The 19406-nt window shown below is 39.6% G+C and overlaps 1 protein-coding gene across 1 annotated transcript; it reads left to right on the forward strand.

Annotated features, from left to right (window-relative positions):
- Positions 1-2804: 2804 nt before the first annotated feature.
- LOC140880085 (ubiquitin carboxyl-terminal hydrolase 6) lies at positions 2805-18659 on the forward strand. Its single transcript, XM_073284184.1, has 18 exons — positions 2805-2962; positions 4018-4163; positions 4333-4368; positions 4453-4560; positions 5192-5292; positions 5393-5519; positions 6605-6664; positions 6744-6811; positions 6885-6935; positions 15672-15780; positions 16442-16530; positions 16652-16721; positions 16886-16966; positions 17091-17186; positions 17311-17359; positions 17962-18081; positions 18161-18235; positions 18368-18659. The coding sequence occupies exons 1-18, from the start codon at positions 2953-2955 to the stop codon at positions 18421-18423; spliced, it is 1452 nt and encodes a 483-aa protein (XP_073140285.1). The 5' UTR covers positions 2805-2952; the 3' UTR covers positions 18424-18659.
- The last annotated feature ends 747 nt before the right edge of the window (positions 18660-19406 follow it).

The raw sequence follows: 19406 nt of genomic DNA on the forward strand, positions 1-19406 counted from the left end.
TATTGAATATTATTATTGCTATTATTAAGAAAGATTGATGTGTTGAGCTACAAAATACACATGATGTGAGTTGTTACCAAAAACTAGTAATGGAGAAAAATGGTAGATCTTGGCTGGGTGTGAGCCCACCCAAACCCAAACTGTTGCTACGCCTGATGGTGATCAGGTAAGAGTAAGGATAACTATTTGCCGTAGTGGAAGTATTAGGACTTCTGCACCCAATCTTCTACATGATGATGATGATAAAATTATGAAGTTTTTCAATTGAATTTTGAGGACTTGTTAGACACAAGGGGGTTTTTTTTATTTTTACTGTAAATAAATAAATAAATTTCAAAAATACCGCAAAATAAAAAAAATTTCACACATACCGTAAAACTCCAAAGCTGACAGCGGACGCTCGTCTACACATAGGCCTACTAGGAAACGTCCTCTGCCACGGGGCGCGGACACTGCCTACTAGGAAGCGTCCGCGCCCCGTGGCAGAGGACGCTTCCTAGTTGGCAGTATCCTCCGTCACACGGCGCGGACGCTGCCCATTTTAATTATTTAAAATTATTTAACAATTAAAATGATTAAATAAAACGTGTCCGCGTATTATTTGCGTAGTATTTGTGCGTAAAATAAAATAATTTAACTCGTAAACCCACTAGATGGCCCTGCGTTGTAGAACCCACCAGATGGACCCGCGTTGTACAACCCACCAGATGGACCCGCGTTGTAAAACTCACCAGATGGCCAAGGAGGAACAAACCCCGATGATGACTGATGCGAATCAGGGGATGGCACACTAAAATTTTGTGGAATATTATTGTGTCCGCCAATATCTAAATTCAATTGATATGGCCTAAAATCAAGCCCAGTTACTGCAGGAGATATAAATCGTACAGTAATGCGATCAAACCATGGAAAGTAATCATCATCCACTTGCCTAGATCTTCTGTGGTGTTCGCCTCGGGCAACATTACTCAATTTTTCATTCCAAAGAATAATTGCATCTTTATGATACTCTCTCCAATCCATGTTGCGATGACCTGTTCTATTAACAGTGTGTAGGTTATCGTTGTCAACCGCAGGCCTAGGAATAGATTGTCGCATTTTGAACTGCCTCAAGACCCGGTCAGGACGATGCATCTCCACAATATCAAAACAAATCAGAGGACAAACACATCGCCAGATTCTATTATCGTATGTACTAATGATCGCTTTAACATCAACATCTTTTTTATTGTAAACTATCTAGTTAAACTGCATAATAATAATAAAATCATTTTTAATTAATAAATATAAATTAATATAATTGTTGTAAAGTTTCAATAATCCAATATCACACCTCGACATTAGTCATACGATCGAAGCAATCCCTTATAATTCTAACAGCGTGCGTTGGTGAATGAGTGTAACTAAACACATTTGACCACCTACAATAAAAAAGATTATTAAAATTATTACAAAATGAATTTGTAATTTATATAATGCTAAAATTTTTCAAATATTACCGTGCACCATAAGGAGCATATGGAATATTTTCATCGAATTTATTTTGATGCACAGTAAGAGATAATCCATTCATATCAGGATTAACAAATGTAATCCTGCTCAAATAATATTTAATCATACGCGTTAAATTATTTTATTTTATGCGCAAATACTACGCAAATAATACGCTAACACGTTTTATTTAATCATTTTAATTGTTAAATAATTTTAAATAATTAAATTGGATAGCGTCCGCGCCGTGTGGCGGAGGACGCTTCCTAGTTGGCCTACGTGTACATGAGCGTCCGCTGTCAGCTTTGGAGTTTTACGGTATTTGTGAAATTTTTTTTTATTTTGCGATATTTTTAAAATTTATTTATTTTTTTACAGTAAAAATAAAAAAAACCCTAGACACAAGCATTAGTAAATCACATCACATAATAGGAGGATGATTTGGAAATCGATAAAGGTATATAGCAAATAAATTACTTCCTCCAGTAAGACTAACCTGCATGACAAACCGGAAGTCCAGCATGGGTGCTCGTCGGCGACTGGAGGCCTGCTCTGGTGTTAGATACAACGGTCAATCTTGCTCTATGGGTTGTGATTCTTGAGAACGGGAAGAGAGAAGCGAAAGAAAACTTGTGGAAGATTAGTAGAAAAGGCTCAATAAAACCCGTTTAATTGTATCTACGAGAAGGGAAAATATGGTATTTACGAGTAGAAGACTATTTTCCTAAAGAAAAAATTGTAATTTTAGTCCTGAAGTTGGTCTGTTTTTTGTTTGAGTCATATAACTTTTTCAAAGTTCGATCTTCGTCCAATAACTTTGATTTTTTTTTTTGGGTTTTGGTCCTCTTTTCACTGGAAGTCACTAAATCAATCGATTATTACTTATTTGACGTGGATGTTCTCCTATAAGACTCATATGATTAGAATTAAACTTATATTATGCATATTAAAATATACTTAATCAGAATAAAACAAAACGACAAGCTTTTTCTCCCGATTTGTGAATATCAGGTGTCATTTTTTCTTTATTTTTGCGTAATGAATTATAATTTTGTGTAACATATGATTACTTTTTGTCAAATGAGCCATATATGAAAGTATTGGTGTCAAATAAGTAATATTCAATTGATTTAGTGAATTTCGAAAAAAAAGGATCAAAACCCAAAAAAAAAAAAATTTAAATTACTGAAGTTATACCAAACTTTGTAAAGTTACAAGAGTAAAACAAAAAATGGCCAATTCACCGAACTAAAATTACAAATTTTCAATTAGTAAATGAAAATGTGTGTGTCTGTATATGTGAATCTTCAGTGTTTTTTTGGTTGAAGTCGAGAAAAATACTTTGTAAAATAATATTGTTTGATATAATAATTTGTTTTCGCAAATCTTATATATTCTGAATTTTGCCCTTGCTCCAAGCAAAGACGGACAACAGAGCTACGGCGATTTCTCCTCGAAACCATGTTGACAGGTCTGATTTTCCATCCCCTTTCTTCTTCTCCTTTTTCTAACAAGTTCAGCGGAGTTTGGATTTCCCGCATGTAATTGTTTCTTCTCAGTTATTTTCCTGACCGCCTTTTCCAGTTATAGTTTTTATGATATAATAATTTAGTTTGATTTGTGCGAGATTAGAAGTGCATAGGGGCGTGGTTCTTTGGTTTGGGCATTCGCGTGCAGAAGATTAGGGATTTTATGGGTTTTATTGAGATCTTATGCACGAGTTAAGTAATTGTTTTTAGCTTGGATGTGTTATTAGCGAATGGTTCGGAGGAGCAAGAAGTGAGTCTTTGGTTTCAGACCTCCTTTTTTATATATAAAAATTATTGGCGTGGAGGAAGGGATGAGTTGTTTCTCTAAACATTGCTTAGCGCAAACATTCAGAAGTGCCGACGGTTTTTTATTTTATTTTTGTTGATATTGCTTAATCTAACCATCACCGACCTTCATCAGATGAAATAGAAATGGTAAAGTTTGTTAAAAGTTGTTGAATTTCTGATTGGAGGCTGAAGCTTCGGGTAAAGTTCTGGATGGTTTTGATCTTTTCTGATAGTGTTGGATGTAATTACGTAATGTGATATCATTGATAGAGGGACACCGGACACGTGACAGGTGGCCTAATGTAGCAAAATGTCCATAGGTGATTATGTGGTGGAGCTATTAAGAGACATCTTGTTTTAAATATGACGAGTTGCTGTCTTTATTTTGTTTCTCTTATAGAAATTCTTATGGCTTAAATGGGATAATTTACCTGTCGAGGGGATTCTCCCAACGATAGGAAGTATCATTATGTTTTAATTCGGACATTAGGTTCTTTACTTCTTTCAAACCATGGCCCAGACACCTTTTTTCCCCCTCCTTTCGTGTTATTATCTGTGTTCTGCGAAGGTTATTCAGGGGGAATATGTATCCAACTGTTTGCATGGGCCATATGGCCTTCGGTTTGTTATTCGTTCTTCTTTTTGAAGATTATCGGAGGAACTTTCAAAACATGTCTACTAAAACAGATTTTGGCTGGTATGTTTGCAGTAAGTGTAAAATGGCAAAAAGAGCTATTTCCCAATGTTGAAATAGACACTAGTCAGTCCCCTTATCTTTTCAAGTGCCAGCTGTATGACTTAACTGGAGTACCACCTGAAAGACAAAAGATTATGGTAAAAGGAGGGTTATTAAAGGTATGGAAGCATACTATTTCGCAAGTAAATGCTATTGTCGATAAACAGATGTCTTTTTTCTTCACTCAGAGCACCCGCTTTACTCTCCTTTGCACACTTTCTGTAAATTTTTGCTTCTGTGCAATTAATTTAGATATTTGACATCCTGAAATATTTTTCTTGAAAACAGGACGATGCAGATTGGGCAAAAGTAGGAGTAAAAGAGGTAAACGATAAATTTTCCCTGGATGAGAATCCTTTCTCGCTTTTGTAGAATTGACTTATTTTTTGTTAATCTTCAATGAGTCAGGGTCAGAAATTAATGATGATGGGAACTGCAGACGAGGTCGTGAAGGCCCCGGAAAAAGGCCCTGTGTTTGCAGAAGACATGCCTGAAGAAGAACAAGTGGTTACGGTGGTTAGTTCTTCACATTGCATGTGGCCTCAAGGGAAAGAAAATGAGATGAGGATAGGCTATTTTAAGGATCACACGGCGCGCACAGATTTTTTTAACTCCATTTACAAAAATTAATTTAAATATGTGTTCTGTAGTTTTTATTTTTATTATGTTTCTTATATTCCAATAACCATGATATAATATGATAAAGCCATAAAAAATTATATGTTACCAATTGTTATCCAATATCGAGCTCTTTAATCTTGCCTTTGCGGCTTTGCCAGAGCACAATGTGTTTTGAAGAGCTTTTTACCAACCTTGTCCCTGCTCCCACTTTAAATGTCTGCATCTGCATGGAGCTTTTCATGTCAAACTCTGAAAAACTTTTCATGCCATTTCATCTGAATATTTTTAAATCCTAGAAATTTGCTATCTGCAAATATTTTGAAATGAAGCATTTGTCAGTGAAATACAAGTTCAGGAATGATTGTGAATATACATTTGTCCTTCATATGTGTATTCAACAATCTTCTGTGGTTTACTTGTGCATGCTTTTCTTGGTCAAAGTGGCAGTAGGTTTTGGACTTTGTCCTGCCCTTTTTTGTTGTTCTAAGGAGTTGATTCATGTTGATCTTCTGATATTTTCTATTAGGGCCATTCTGCCGGTTTAATCAATCTGGGGAACACTTGTTATATGAACTCCACAGTACAATGCTTGCATTTTGTTCCAGAGTTGAAATCTGCTCTGATTAAGTAAGATTACCTCTGCCATGAATTAAATTATCATACAGTTTTATCGTGTTTTTATGTACTCCGCTAGAGGGCTATTTTATTGGTAACTGATGTTTCCTAGGTATCTTCCTTCGGTAAGAAGCAGTGAAATTGACCTGTCCACTCATCAACTGACTGTTGCTACTCGAGAATTGTTTAACGAGCTTGATAAAAATGTCAAGCCGGTGGCACCAATGCGATTTTTAACGGTATGTATTCGTTTTAATTTTTTGGGAGATGATCAATTCATGCCAAATCTTTCTTCAGGCTCTCCATATAGGGGAATAGCTTATGCATTGTAGGCATAAAGTTTTGGAGTGAAGCTATTGCTGCTGTTTTATAATTATGTTTTCATTTTCCTCATTGGGTTTGGCCAATTTGTAAGGGTATAATTTCTGCGAGGCTAATGCAACTTAGGCTTTTCAAATGTTGAATCCTCTTGCTTCGGAGCCTATGATGGATAAATGTTGAATCCTCATGCTTTGATTTACGGTTCAAAAAAATAAAATAAAATAAACATTCGTTTTAACTATGCTTGGATCCAATATAAGCTGTTTCATAATTTTCCACTCTTTAACAAGAATCGAAACAATATAATGTTGCAGTATTAACTTTGTCGGCCGACAAATCAAAATTTACGTAAAGTAAAAATCACACCAACATAATTTTACTCTATATAAAAATTTATTTTTCATAAGTTATACTTTATATTAAAATTTAACATAGCGTGCCAACGATCACTAGTACAAAAGAAAGGAAAATAAAATAAGGAAACTATCCTATATGATCCAGAACTAGCAAAGAAAAGAGAAACAAAACGAACAGCCCAATGAATTTGGAATAGATACCCAATGATGTGCTCAAAATAAAAACTCTCTCCGTCCCGATTATATGGACCTATTTTTTTCACACAGATTAAGAAAAATCATTGGGAAAACAAAGTTTGTACAAACTTTCTATTTTATCCCTATTTAATGTATTAAAAAAATGATTGCACAATTTTCAAGATGTAGCTAATAGGGGTATATTAGTAAAGGATTGTAAAAAAGTATTACTAAATATAGTAATGCCTATATATTTGGGACAAACAAAAAAGAAAGCGTGACTTATATAATTGGGACGGGAGGAATATTTAGTTTCCTAAATGTACAAAAATAAATATCTCTTGATAATTTCTATTCAACTTCGTTTATGCTTGAGCCGTGTTTTTGAATTTTTTGGGAAATGTTGCTTGGTAATCGTATAAATTAAGTCTCATGTAAAATATCTTCTGATTCCTCGTAAAATTTTCCAGGAATTGCGGAAGAAATACCCTCAATTTGCCCAGGTTCAAAATGGACTTTATATGCAGCAGGTATGCATATACACTGATCACTATTTGGAGTTGTCTCTACTATCTGTGTCATGACGAGTTGGTTTCTAAAAATTCCTAGGATGCTGAAGAGTGCTGGACACAGCTCTTGTACTCTCTTTCGCTGTCTCTCAAAGCAACTAGTTCCAGGTAGGCGACGTTTCTTTCTGTTTATAGTTCCTCTTTTTTGTGTGTCAACCTAATCTGTCAAATTGTATTGTAGTGAAGATGCTGATGCTGTGAAGAGACTTTTTGGTATTGACCTTGTTAGCAGGTACTCTGCCATTCTATGCTTCTTTTACCTTTCTCCATCAGTTAGACTTCCAACATTAAGCAGTTTTGATGTTGCTCAATTGTATTAGGAAAATGTATAAAGAATTATCTAATTGTTGTTTGGGAAATATATTTTTGTTTAATTTTTGTTTTCCCTTGGAAGTGGAGTTAGTACGTTCCATCATATTATTTCTTAAACAATTGCGGGCTTCTTTCCTACTACAGTATTTCCTCAGCTCTTCATTTTGAAGTGCAAAAGAGGAATCATAAATGAAATCTGTCTTAATATACCTGTTAGGATCCCAATGAAAAGCTGAAATTATAATGCAATTAAGAAATGTTCTCGGAGATATACTCTGTTACAAACCCTAGCTAAAAGCTAGTATTTCCCTAGCCAAAAGCTAGTTACAGAATAAGAATAATGACCGAATGAATAATTGCCCTTTTCTCCTTCACGTTTAACACCTCTCTTCCTCACTTCTTGATTCTTCCAAGGCCTTGGGACTATTGGGCCTAGATACTAATTACTATACATTAAAGCCCGTGAGAACATTTAAGTCCCTAATAATACCGCCCTCTTGAAAATCCTCAAGGCTGAGAATTGAAGTTTGGTCAAGGCTGAGAAATTGAAGTGTGATCTTGTATGAGTTCTTCATCCTTCCAACCAACATCGAAGACAATTAACTCGAACTCGAGGTCGCAATATGCATCTCCAAAATACAGAAAACCAAGTGTATACCCTTCTACCAATAACCCTATCGATTTAATTTCGCCATCTTCTGCCCTTTTAGCCCATTTTCCTACTTTGCCAATCTGCAGCCCCCTTGTCTTGATCTTTCAAGGTCCTCACCCTCGATAATAAAAGTGAGAGAACCTTTTCGATCTTCCCCTGCCAAACTAAATTGTTGAACCACAACTTGTACACTTAAAAACTAGTTCCCTAACAGACTCGAGATATCCTTAGCAACTTGATCTTCGACTTCACAATTGGTGACCACAACAATAACAAACTCCATGACTCCACAACCTCTGGTGCAATCACCTATCCATATTTTAACCAGTTGGTTTCAATACAATTTAATCTAGCAACGCTAACTTCAAACACCAACATAAGAGTTCTACTAAACATACCAACTAATTTCAGAATATTCAGAGTCATGAATCATGAAGAAAACATACTCAATTAATGATGTAAAGCAGTAAGCTATATAGCCAAAGTTTACCCACTCTTCTTTTCCAACCCCTAGCATTCCCAATAATAGATAAAGCTGATCCGTCGTGCTAGATTGAAAAATGTTGTCCACCTCCATCTTTTTTTTTGTATTTCTGATACTTTGAACACCTTACTCCATATGTCCTCAATTCCCATATGCTTCAGAACATATTTTGCAATTTGGGACTCCATGAGCAGCACTAGAGCGTTCCCAGCTGCCACACACTCGCCTCCTTGGTTGCTATGATTATGCCATTCCCCTATTCCGCCTGCGACCCCACTGATGAGCCCAATGTTTCACACCGTTCTTTTATGGGAATTCACCGATGGAGTGTGTTTGTTATGCGGATGCCCACTTCCCTTTCTGCCTTCAGCGCCCTCTGGCTCTAATTCCCAAGCCCTAAGAATGGTAGTTGTGCCATGGGCTCTCCTATTTATCCAGGAATCAGATTGGGCCTAATACAAAACCCATGTGTCTTTCTTCGCCTAAAGCCCACTCCCAGGCTACCCAATTCTTTGATCTCACTATTTCCAGGCATCCAGCCTTGCGATATGCCGTGTCGCCGCCCTTGCACCTACTCCGCCGGAAATCCCCATGAATGTGTCGTCTTATCTGGTGGTTTCTTTTTCTTCCACCGAATCCCTTGATTCTTCGGCATTATCTCACGGATGCAAATAATTAGTTGATGTCTTGCGAACAGATCCCCATACCAGTAGTAGTTTCCATAAGCGCATGAATCAATCATGGCAGTAATAGCATCTCGCTTGACTTCAATGTGGCGCAAATTCTCTTGTTGTGGGTGCTCTCCGGTAAATTCAACTCCCTCGAGAACAATGCCTTCAACTTCTCTCATGGCTTTTCTCGTTTATTCACCAGCTTGGCTGTGCTCTTGGCCCAGCTAGATTTCATCCTTCTTCCCTGCTTGCACTCGAATAACCGGTCTCTCCTCCTCATCAGCCTTTACATCAATTTGGATAGTGAACTCCTCGCTCTTAACTGCTTCCTCCAAATCCTCTCTGTTAGTTTCTTCTTCCGCTTGTTTGTGGTTGTGGTCATCGTCCCGACCGGATTCCTTTTGTCCGGAAAATTTTTCCTCCTGAAATGCTTCGCCTCTATGTGGATCAGGATTAGGGTGAAACTCCTTTAATAGGGGTTTGTTGAGTCCACATTGTTGGACTGCCACGACCCTCCCTGTTCTTTTCATCCATTGTTCCATTCTAGCCTGAGACTCAACAATTTTAGCCATAATAGTATGGAGAGAGCTTAACTTCTCCTTCATTGTTATCAGATTGCTGTTGATATTCAACATCTTTTTATCCAATGCTTCCAATCTTTTGTTATGGACCAAAGTAAAGAAAGCCCAGTTACAAGTGCAGAGGCCGTTATGGGCCCAAGTAGCAAAGGAAAGCCCATAATAAAAAATGTGTACACTCGTAGGAATAAGAAGGCGTGAGAAGGGTGATGTGAGGTATTCAGTTACGTTCTGTTTCTGAGTGAGACTAGCGTGAGCTAGGAAGTGTGCACAGAGTGAATCTCTGGGATCAATCTTATATTGAGTAAGATTTGAATATTCAAGCATATATATAAAAATATATAATTCGTTCCTTGTTTGTGATTGAAAGGTTTACATAATTACTTCACTTTTTTGATCGCAACAATTTGGTCCGACCTGCCGGATCGGAGCGTAGCAGTTATCGATGGCCAGCACTCGTGCAAAGGCGAAGGTGGAAGCGCTGGAGAGGTCGGTGATGGGTCTGCAGGAAGGGTTGTTCAAGGTACAGGGTGATGTAGCGTTGGTATCGAAGTCAGTGGGAGAACTGTTGAAAGTGCGGGAGGAGGTTACCTCATTGACGAAATCTGTGGGAGAGTTGATGGGGTTGAAAGAGTTGATGGAGCAACTCTTGAGAGAGAAGACGGTGAGCAAGGAGTCTTCGGGAGGGGAACAGTTCGTAACACATTCTGAGGACCATGGGTCCGGGAAATCTGGGGGAGTTCATGGTGTCCATATGCGTGAGCGAGTGCCGGAGCTTCACCATGCCTTGAAACGTATCGAGCTGCCGGCGTTTGAAGGAGGTGATCCACTGGTGTGGCTCGGGAAGATCAAGCAGTATTTTGAGTTGCAGGGTACGCCCACGGGCAGCAGAGTAAAGTTGGCATACATGTGCATGGAGGGGTCGGCCGTCCATTGGTTCCGATGGACCCGATCGAGATTTCCAGAGTTGGATTGGGATAATTTGTGGATGAATTACTTAAGAGATACGGTGGCAAACGAGCGGCTAACCCTTACGAACTGTTAGCATCATTGCATCAGGGGGATCAGTCGGTGACATCCTACGTCGAACAATTTGAGGTTCTCTTGGCTCAAATTGGTAACCTTCCTGAGGAGCAAGGGCTGGGGTATTTTCTGAGTGGGTTGCGGGAAGACGTGCGGCGGAAGATTGGAATCCATGATCCTTGCACAGTACCTCGGGCGATGGATTTGGCAAGATGGGCAGAGGAAGAGTTGTGGGGCGAGGTGACTGCTGGAAGAATGAACCCTTTTCAATTGGGCCAGAAAACTGATTCTCGTAATGGTTTTGGGAGAAATTGGCTGGGACGGGCCCATTTCTCGGAGGACAGGCCCAAACCAAATTTATGGAGCCCAAACCCTAATCGCGGAGTTACATTGACCGATCAGTCTCTAAGGAGCACAAACTCTTTGACTTTTCCGATCCATTCTCGTCTGAACACGACGCAAGAGAAAGGGCTACACGCCCGGCCGAGTATTCCAGCGAATAAGGAGGGGCGCATCTTTTCCCACCAGGAGTATTTGAACCGCAAGGAGAAGGGGCTCTGTTTCAAGTGTGGCGAGCCCTTCCACCCCTTGCACAGATGTGCGTCCAAATCAATGCGAGTAATCTATTTTGCTGAAGATGAGGATACTTCAGAAGAGCGAGAGGTGTTCGAGAAATTGGGGGAGGCAGAAATCGAGCCACTGCAGGGTGCGATTTTTTAAAACAACCCCGAGTATAACACCATCGAGCTACCCTTCTACTCGGTGGGGGGGATTAATCACCCCCAGACTATGAAGTTCCGTGCCAATATAGCAGGAACCACCATTATTGCAATGGTCGACAGTGGTGCGAGCCACAACTTCATATCTCGTGAATAGGTCAAGCGGTTGGGACTGGAGGTGGATGACTCAGTCACGTTCACAGTCTGTTTGGGAGACGGTGGTCGGGTACCATGCCAAGGCGTCTGCCGCGCTTTGAGGCTGGATTTGGGCGAGTGTATTGCACAAATCGAGGGATACGTGTTTGATCTGGGAGGTATTGATGTCATCTTGGGAGTAGATTGGTTGCGCACGCTTGGAGACGTAGTGGTAAACTGGGACACAGTGCAGATGTGTTTTACATGGGAATCAAAGTTAGTAACTTTGCGAGGGGACCTTGCTCTAAACAGAACCCTTGTTTCTTTACAGTCTTTGGTCAAGACAGTGGAAGTGGAGTTGTGTGCAGTGGTCTGGACCAAATGGCAGAGTGACGTGGTGGACAATGGTGGCACTGCTAACTTGGGGCAGCAAGACGAACTCAAGGAGTTATTACAACAGTTTGAGGGGGTATTCCAGGAACCGCGAGGACTACCTCCTCCAAGGGGCAGGGACTATGCGATCCTCATAAAGGAGGGATGTGGGCCGCCAGGGCCGGTGTCCGTACGGCCATATCGTTATGGACACAACCAAAAAGATGAAACAGAGAAGATGGTGGCTGAGATGTTGAAGGCAGGCGTGATTCAACCTAGTGCCAGTCCTTACTCAAGCCCCGTATTACTGGTTAAGAAAAAGGACGGCAGTTGGAGATTTTGTATTGATTATAGGGCCTTAAATGACATCACGGTGGCAGATCGATACCCTATACCAGTGGTAGATGAACTTTTTGATGAATTACATGGGGCTCAGTTCTTTTCGAAATTCAATCTCAAGTCGGGTTATCATCAAATCAGGGTGAAAACTGAGGATGTTGAGAAGACAGCTTTCCGGACTCATACGGGCCATTACGAATTTCTCGTAATGCCCTTTGGCTTAAAGAATGCACCAGTCACGTTTCAATTCACTATGAACGAGGTATTTCGTCCTTATCACCGACAGTTTGTATTGGTTTTTTTCGATGACATCTTGGTGTACAACAAGTGTTGGAAGGATCATGTTTCTCATGTACGCACTGTTCTGAGTGTTCTGACCGCAAATAAGTTGGTACTCAATAAAACCAAGTGCCACTTTGGGTTGCGACAGATCGAGTACCTCGGTCACATCATCACTACACAGGGGGTTGTCGATGGACCCAAAGAAAGTAGAGAGCGTCACTCAATGGCTGCTGCCTAAGTCAGTAAAGGGAATACGTGCTTTCTTAGGATTGACGGGGTACTACCGCAAATTCATTCGTGATTATGGTAAGATAGCTAAACCCCTCACTGAGCAGTTAAAGAAAAATAATTTTCAGTGGAATGTGGAAGCCCATAATTCGTTTGAAGCCTTAAAACGTGCATTAGCTACTGCCCCGGTACTTCGAATGCCCGATTTTTCAAAAGAATTTGTCATTGAATGTGATGCTTCGGGAATAGGGATAGGGGCCGTTTTAATGCAGGAGGGGCAGCCTTTGGCTTACTATAGTAGGGCCCTTGCGAACCGTGCATTATCTAAATCAACATATGAAAGGGAACTGATGGCCCTTGTGTTGGCAGTACAGTTGCTAGGATATGAGTTTGAGGTGAGGTACAAGGTGGGCTCACAAAATCAGGCTGCGGATGCATTATCGAGAAAGTATGAGGCTATTGGACTCCAGTTAATCTTTGTACCACAGTGGGCAGAAGTCGAAGATTTGCGCAGAGCTGTTGACCAAGATTCAATGCTAAGTGAGATTAAAAGGAAGGTACTCGCACATGACACTCCATCTCTTCATTATTCAGTGTTAAATGGGTGGTTGTTGTACAAGAAACGATTGGTAATTTCCCGAGAAGGGCCACGAGTCAACAGGATTCTAGAGGAACTTCATTCCACCCCACTCGGTGGTCACTCTGGTGCACTGCGCACCTTCAAAAGAATTGCAGGGGTGTTTTATTGGCCAAAGATGAAACATGATATTTACCAATTTGTGGCTAGATGTGATATATGTCAACAACAGAAATACCAAGCTCTGGCTCCTGCTGGTCTTTTACAACCCCTACCAATTCCAGAAGTGATTTGGGAAGATATAGCGATGGATTTCATCTCAGGACTTCCAAAGTCCAAGGGCTATGACGTCATTTTAGTAGTGATTGACCGTCTATCTAAGTATGACCATTTTGCACTACTGCGGCATCCATATACTGCACGAGCTGTGGCCGAGTTGTTTGTCAAGGAAGTTGTGAGGCTACATGGGGTGCCCAAGTCAATTGTGAGCGATAGGGACCCGGTGTTCATGAGTATGTTCTGGAAAGAATACTTTAAATTGCAAGGCACCAAGCTGAAAATGAGTTCGTCTTATCACCCGGAGACGGATAAGCAAAGTGAAGCCCTCAACAAAAGCATTGAAACATACTTACGATGTTTTGCGACGGAACAGCCGCGAAGTTGGGCATCGTGGCTACCATGCTGTGAATTTTGGTACAATACGTCTTTTCAAACATCCGCTGGAATGACTCCCTTCGAGGCAGTATATGGCCGCAAAGCACCAACTATTTTACAGTATCTGCCTCAAGAGATTTCGGTTGCAGCAGTAGCTAGTGAGTTACAAGACAGGGAGGAGGTCCTTTGACAATTGAAGTACAACCTTCAGCGTGCTCAACAATCAATGCTGAGAGCCTGAGACATGCCAACAAGAAAAGGCGGGACGTGGTGTTTCAGGTGGGGGAGTGGGTTTTTCTCAAGCTCTGACCCCATAGACAGAAATCAGTGTGTTCCCGTGTTAATCAAAAGCTGGCTGCTCGTTATTATGGGCCATTCCAGGTGGTTCAAAAGTTGGGTGCGACGGCCCATAAATTACGATTACCAGCAGGGTCTAGAATTCATCGGTATTTCATGTGTCGTGCCTTAAGAAAGCAGTGGGCAGCACAGAGCAGACACTTAAACTTCCTCATGAGTTAGAACAGGATATGTCTACTGAGTTTTAGCCCGAAGAGATTCTGGCCCAAAGGCTGAAGAAGAAACATGGAGCTTTTGTCAGGGAGTTGTTGGTTCGTTGGAAGGGGAGACATAGTGACGAGGCCACATGGGAAGTCGCTATAGATTTCATTGCCCAATTTCCCGAGTTCCATCTTGAGGACAAGACTTGTTTTGAGGGGGAAGGAGTTGTTATGGACCAAAGTAAAGAAAGCCCAGTTATAAGTGTAGAGGCCGTTATGGGCCCAAGTAGCAAAGGAAAGCCCATAATAAAAAATGTGTACACCCGTAGGAATAAGAAGGCGTGAGAAGGGTGATGTGAGGTATTCAGTTACGTTCTATTTCTGAGTGAGACTAGCGTGAGCTAGGGAGTGTGCACAGAGTGAATCTCTGGGATCAATCTTGTATTGAGTAAGATTTGAATATTCAAGCATATATATAAAAATATATAATTCGTTCCTTGTTTGTGATTGAAAGGTTTACAGAATTACTTCACTGCTTTGATCACAACATCTTTCTTCTTCTCGCTCCTGCCGTATCGGAACAATTGTTGGGTTCCCAAATGAAAAGCTGAAATTGTAATGCAATTAAGAAATGTTCCCAGAGATATACTCTGTTACAAACCCTAGCTAAAAGCTAGTATTTCCCTAGCTGAAGGCTAGTTACAGAATAAGAATAATGACCGAATGAATAACTGCCCTTTTCTCCTTCACGTTTAACACCTCTCTTCCTAACTTCTCGATACTTCCAATGCCTTGGGACTATTGGGCCTAGGTACAATACGTTAAAGCCCATGAGAATATTATATTCCCTAACAATACCTCCCTCGAATCACAGCTGCTTTAAGATGACACCATGTCTATCTGCTACTGGCCAATAAAAGAAACCTCTGTTGATGAATCTACTTGTCAGAGGGAGGATTGTAATGGATAGAGTGCATGCAAGCTGGGGCAGTTGTGAACCTACACTCTGACCCATGTTAATGATCTATTTATAATTCTAGACTATAACAGATGACATTCATTGCTAGCCAGAGCAAATGTGAACAAATCCACCCTATGGACTTTTTAACTTTAAAACCATAATGTAGGTTGAAACTAGCTTATGTATTAGACATTCCATATTGTATCTCTTAGTTGTAAAATGGAAGGATGCTTTGTTTTCTCAACCATAGACCAGTTGCAAAAGCTCTCATTAGGTTTTCGCCCCTGGAAATTCTTAGGTTCTTTTCATTGGCACACTCAATAATCTGCAAGAACAAAACCAAGAAAGCAGTCACATCAAGCTCTTTGCTATGATAAATCCTCGAATTCTCACTCCACTTTTAACAATAGGTTGAATTGTATCTCATGCATAAATTCTTGAGCAATAATTTGCTTACCTTTTTTCCATCGATGATTTGTTCTAGGGTCCATTGTGCTGAAAGTGGCGAAGAAAGTACAGAGTCAGAGTCGGTATATTCATTAAAATGCCATATTTCACATGAGGTGAACCATCTTCATGAGGGCTTAAAACATGTAAGTTTGACTTTAGTGGTCTTGTAAAATATATTCTGTATCATGCGTCTCCTACCATTGATGAAACGGTTCTTTACCATGGTTTGCCTTTGATAAGAGATTGAACCCAAAATAAATTGGAAATGCCTTTTTTTCAAAGGATAGCTTGTCCAAACACACATTTGTACAAATTGTGTCGTAAAGTTTACTTTGGTTGTAAATTTTTATGTTGGAAAACAGTCTGGCCTTTGTAATAATGGGAGCTAGTTAGATGTTTGTCCTTCAAAGGCATGTTAATCTGAAAGCTGAACCACCTTGACTCATGATAGTCAATAGACATGTAAGAAGACTGGCAATACTGTGGCCAAATTTTGGTTAAAAAAAACCTCTCGGGGTTTTCTGAGAGTGATGCGCAGGTGTCATAATGTGAAGAGTTATCGGAGTACTATTACCTCACGAACTGTGTTCTACAAGTGAAATAGACAATCCTGTTCAATTTTAATACCAACAAGTTTAATCAGTAACCGTTTAGTGGTACTCGGTCTGAAACTTTCCTTGGCACTTCCGGTGCTGTTTACTTCTGACGTGTGATCAATCCAACAAATTATTTGAAAGATGCCAACCTTCTCCTTGTGGAGGATGCCATGGATAACGTGTGTTTTTTGCCACTTTATATATTTAGGGTCTGAAATCCGAATTGGAGAAGGCTTCTCCTTCTTTGGGACGCAGTGCTATTTACACCAAAGATTCACGCATAAATGACTTGCCAAGGTATGATGAACTTAGATTTCTTTGTGCTTCTTGGTGCAAGTCGAGTTTTGGTGAGAATCTTTAATTTTTTATATTTATGGAATTGGTAATTGGCTCATCTTTATCGTCTTGCTTGCGACAGATACTTGACTGTCCAATTTGTGCGATTTTTCTGGAAAAGAGAAACAAACCAGAAGGCAAAAATTTTGCGGGTAAACTGTTTTTCTTTTCAACCGTTAATTAAAGGTGTGCTTATGAGGTGGTGTGATGATGCTAGTTGAAATTTTCTTCGGTTTATCTTTAGAATTTTAGCAGCACAATTATTGATAGCACGGTTACCTTTTCCCTTATTTCACATAATTTTGATTGTTTGCAGAAAGTGGACTACCCATTGGTGTTAGATGTGCATGATTTTTGTTCAGATGATCTTCGCAAGAGATTGGAGGTTCCTCGTAGGGTATGAACTTGTTTGCACTAGCTACATTGAAGTCTAGTTGCCCTTTTTTGATCTTGGGTCATTTTCAATTGAGCCTTTGGTTTTGTCTGTTGGCTTGTACTCATTTCAATCATCGAACTATTAGGTCTTGAGAGATGAGGAAGGCAAGAAGTTTGGTCTGAAAACTAGTGGTAGTAGCTCGACTGCAATGAACAAAGATATCAAAATGACTGATGCTGAGGTAGGTGATCTACCAATTTAGAAGCAATATAATACCTGCATGGAGAGAGAGTGCTGCTCTGTGCATTTCTCTTTTTTTTTTTTTTTAAAAAATTTAGGTTAAGCTCATATTGGCGCACCTGCAGGAACCATTAAATGTAGGAGAAGGGTCGTCTGAATCTGCAGTGGAACAAGGTGACCATCTTTTTATTCTTGGGTTCTTTTAAGATTTGGTTTCTAGAAATTATTTTTGAAAATATATTGAAAATGGAATACATGTTTGATATTATTTTCATGAGAAAATAATTTGCTGTAAATTGTGTCACGGAAATCAGATTTTTGAGTAAGTGATATGATATCAGTGATTTATGATTGTTTAATGTTGTGTGGCGTTCTTTTAACTTCCCAAAAATATTTTTTTAATTAAAATATAATATAATCATAGAGTGATTTGGAAAGTAAAAGTTAAATTAAAAGTAATTATTATATTTGGGAGACGTAAAAGAAGCAAAAATATGTAATAGTGGGTATGAGAATCTGATGTTTGGCTTCATCACTGGAAATGGAAAAAGGTGGCCAAAAATTCGAGTGCAAGCCTATCTTTGTTCTATTCAAGAATTCAGTGGGGAAAACCTCCTTGAGACCCTTGCCATTTTATTCAAGGGAGAAAAATGGAATGTCTTAAGAGTGTCGAGTGGTGAAAACGTTGTGGGTGCCATGTGATACGTTTGTGGAAGCATGATTAAGCTGTGTCCACCCTTGTAGTCTACAGAATTTGATTATCTTCATTATTTCAGGTACAACACTTGAGAAAGAGCATCACGTGACTGGAATATATGATTTAGTTGCTGTGCTCACACACAAGGGTAGAAGTGCTGATTCAGGGCACTATGTTGCTTGGGTTAAGCAAGAAAATGGTCGGTCTCTCGAAAACACCATCATATAAACTCTTATTCTCCAATTTGTTTCCAGTAGCTAACATCAGTGTAACCACAGGGAAATGGATCCAATTCGACGACGATAATCCGATCCCACAACGCGAGGAGGACATTGTCAGACTTTCTGGAGGAGGTAAGAACTTAGCTAAAGTTTTATATCTTCATAAATTATACGATAACCACTAGGCCCTGGCACCATTTCTTCTCTTATCTTAAACTCTCCCCCCTCTTTCTTCTTACAAAACGAGGTTTTTCGTTGTTTCAGGTGATTGGCACATGGCGTACATTTGCATGTACAAGGCTCGCTGCGTCTCCATGTAATGTTTCTTTACAAATTTATGAGAGAACATTCATTTGTTGGCGACCTTTTTCTTTATTATTATTATTAAACGTCTGTTGTTCAGCATGGCTATATTCAACTCTATTGGCATGGTTTCTATATTTAACAACTGTATTTTTAGATATCAGAGGTCGACCTTTTCACAGAGTCCACCCATAATCTCTCTTCTTTCCAATGTATACTTCAAAATAACACTTTATTAATTACTTCTTTTATACATGGTTGTTCTAAATCCATATATTATGTTTTTTTAATGAAATGTTGGATATATACGCATGTTTGATTAATCAATCGCAAAAGCAGCGGACTACTTATTGTACTTTAAATGAAAATTATATTTTTTTTTGAAGAAAATCGCAAGGAAATTCACAAGAGGTTTTTTTTTTTTTTTTTTTTTTAAAAATAAACCTTATAGAATTGTTTTTAATAAAGAAATTATTGTCCTGCTCGCCTAAAATAAAATATAAAAAAATGCTTGCTTAATTTTTGGCAAATAAATGTTATCCCGCACCCTAGGGTTGGTGCGAGATCCATGGGTGCTAGCTGATGTGGTGCACAGCTGGCCATGTCATCTGGCGTCCATGTGTGTTTTTTTAATTATTATTTTAAAATTAACATCGGGCCTCCCATCAGCATCTTCTCTACTTGGCTCACGTACGCACCATCACTTTCACAGCCATGCACTTCTCCGTTGCACCATGGCGGACGGAACGGTGCTGCTACCATCGTCGCCAGCTCAAGCTGACCACCGGTCGACCACCCCAGGCCCAATCACTCACGTCCGACCATCTCTTAACCATCCCAATCTTGAATGTGATCAATCCCACGAATAAAAGATCTAACTTTAAACTCCAATTTTGGTCCCGTACACCGGAAATTTTAGGTCTAAAGTAGTTCCTATTTCAAACACAAAAACTCAGAAAACAAAACCACATTCTTATGTTGCTGCTTCTCTTGGTCTTCT

This window comes from Henckelia pumila, chromosome 2 (genome assembly GCF_033568475.1).
Source record: "Henckelia pumila isolate YLH828 chromosome 2, ASM3356847v2, whole genome shotgun sequence".
NCBI lineage: Eukaryota > Viridiplantae > Streptophyta > Magnoliopsida > Lamiales > Gesneriaceae > Henckelia > Henckelia pumila.

Bases quoted from the DNA above. Each gene is read 5' to 3' on its own strand.
- LOC140880085 (XM_073284184.1), top strand. The intron at 4,164-4,332 runs GTATGGAAGCAT...TCTTGAAAACAG, and splicing joins TAAAAGGAGGGTTATTAAAG to GACGATGCAGATTGGGCAAA. The intron at 18,082-18,160 runs GTCGGTCTCTCG...GTGTAACCACAG, and splicing joins TTGGGTTAAGCAAGAAAATG to GGAAATGGATCCAATTCGAC.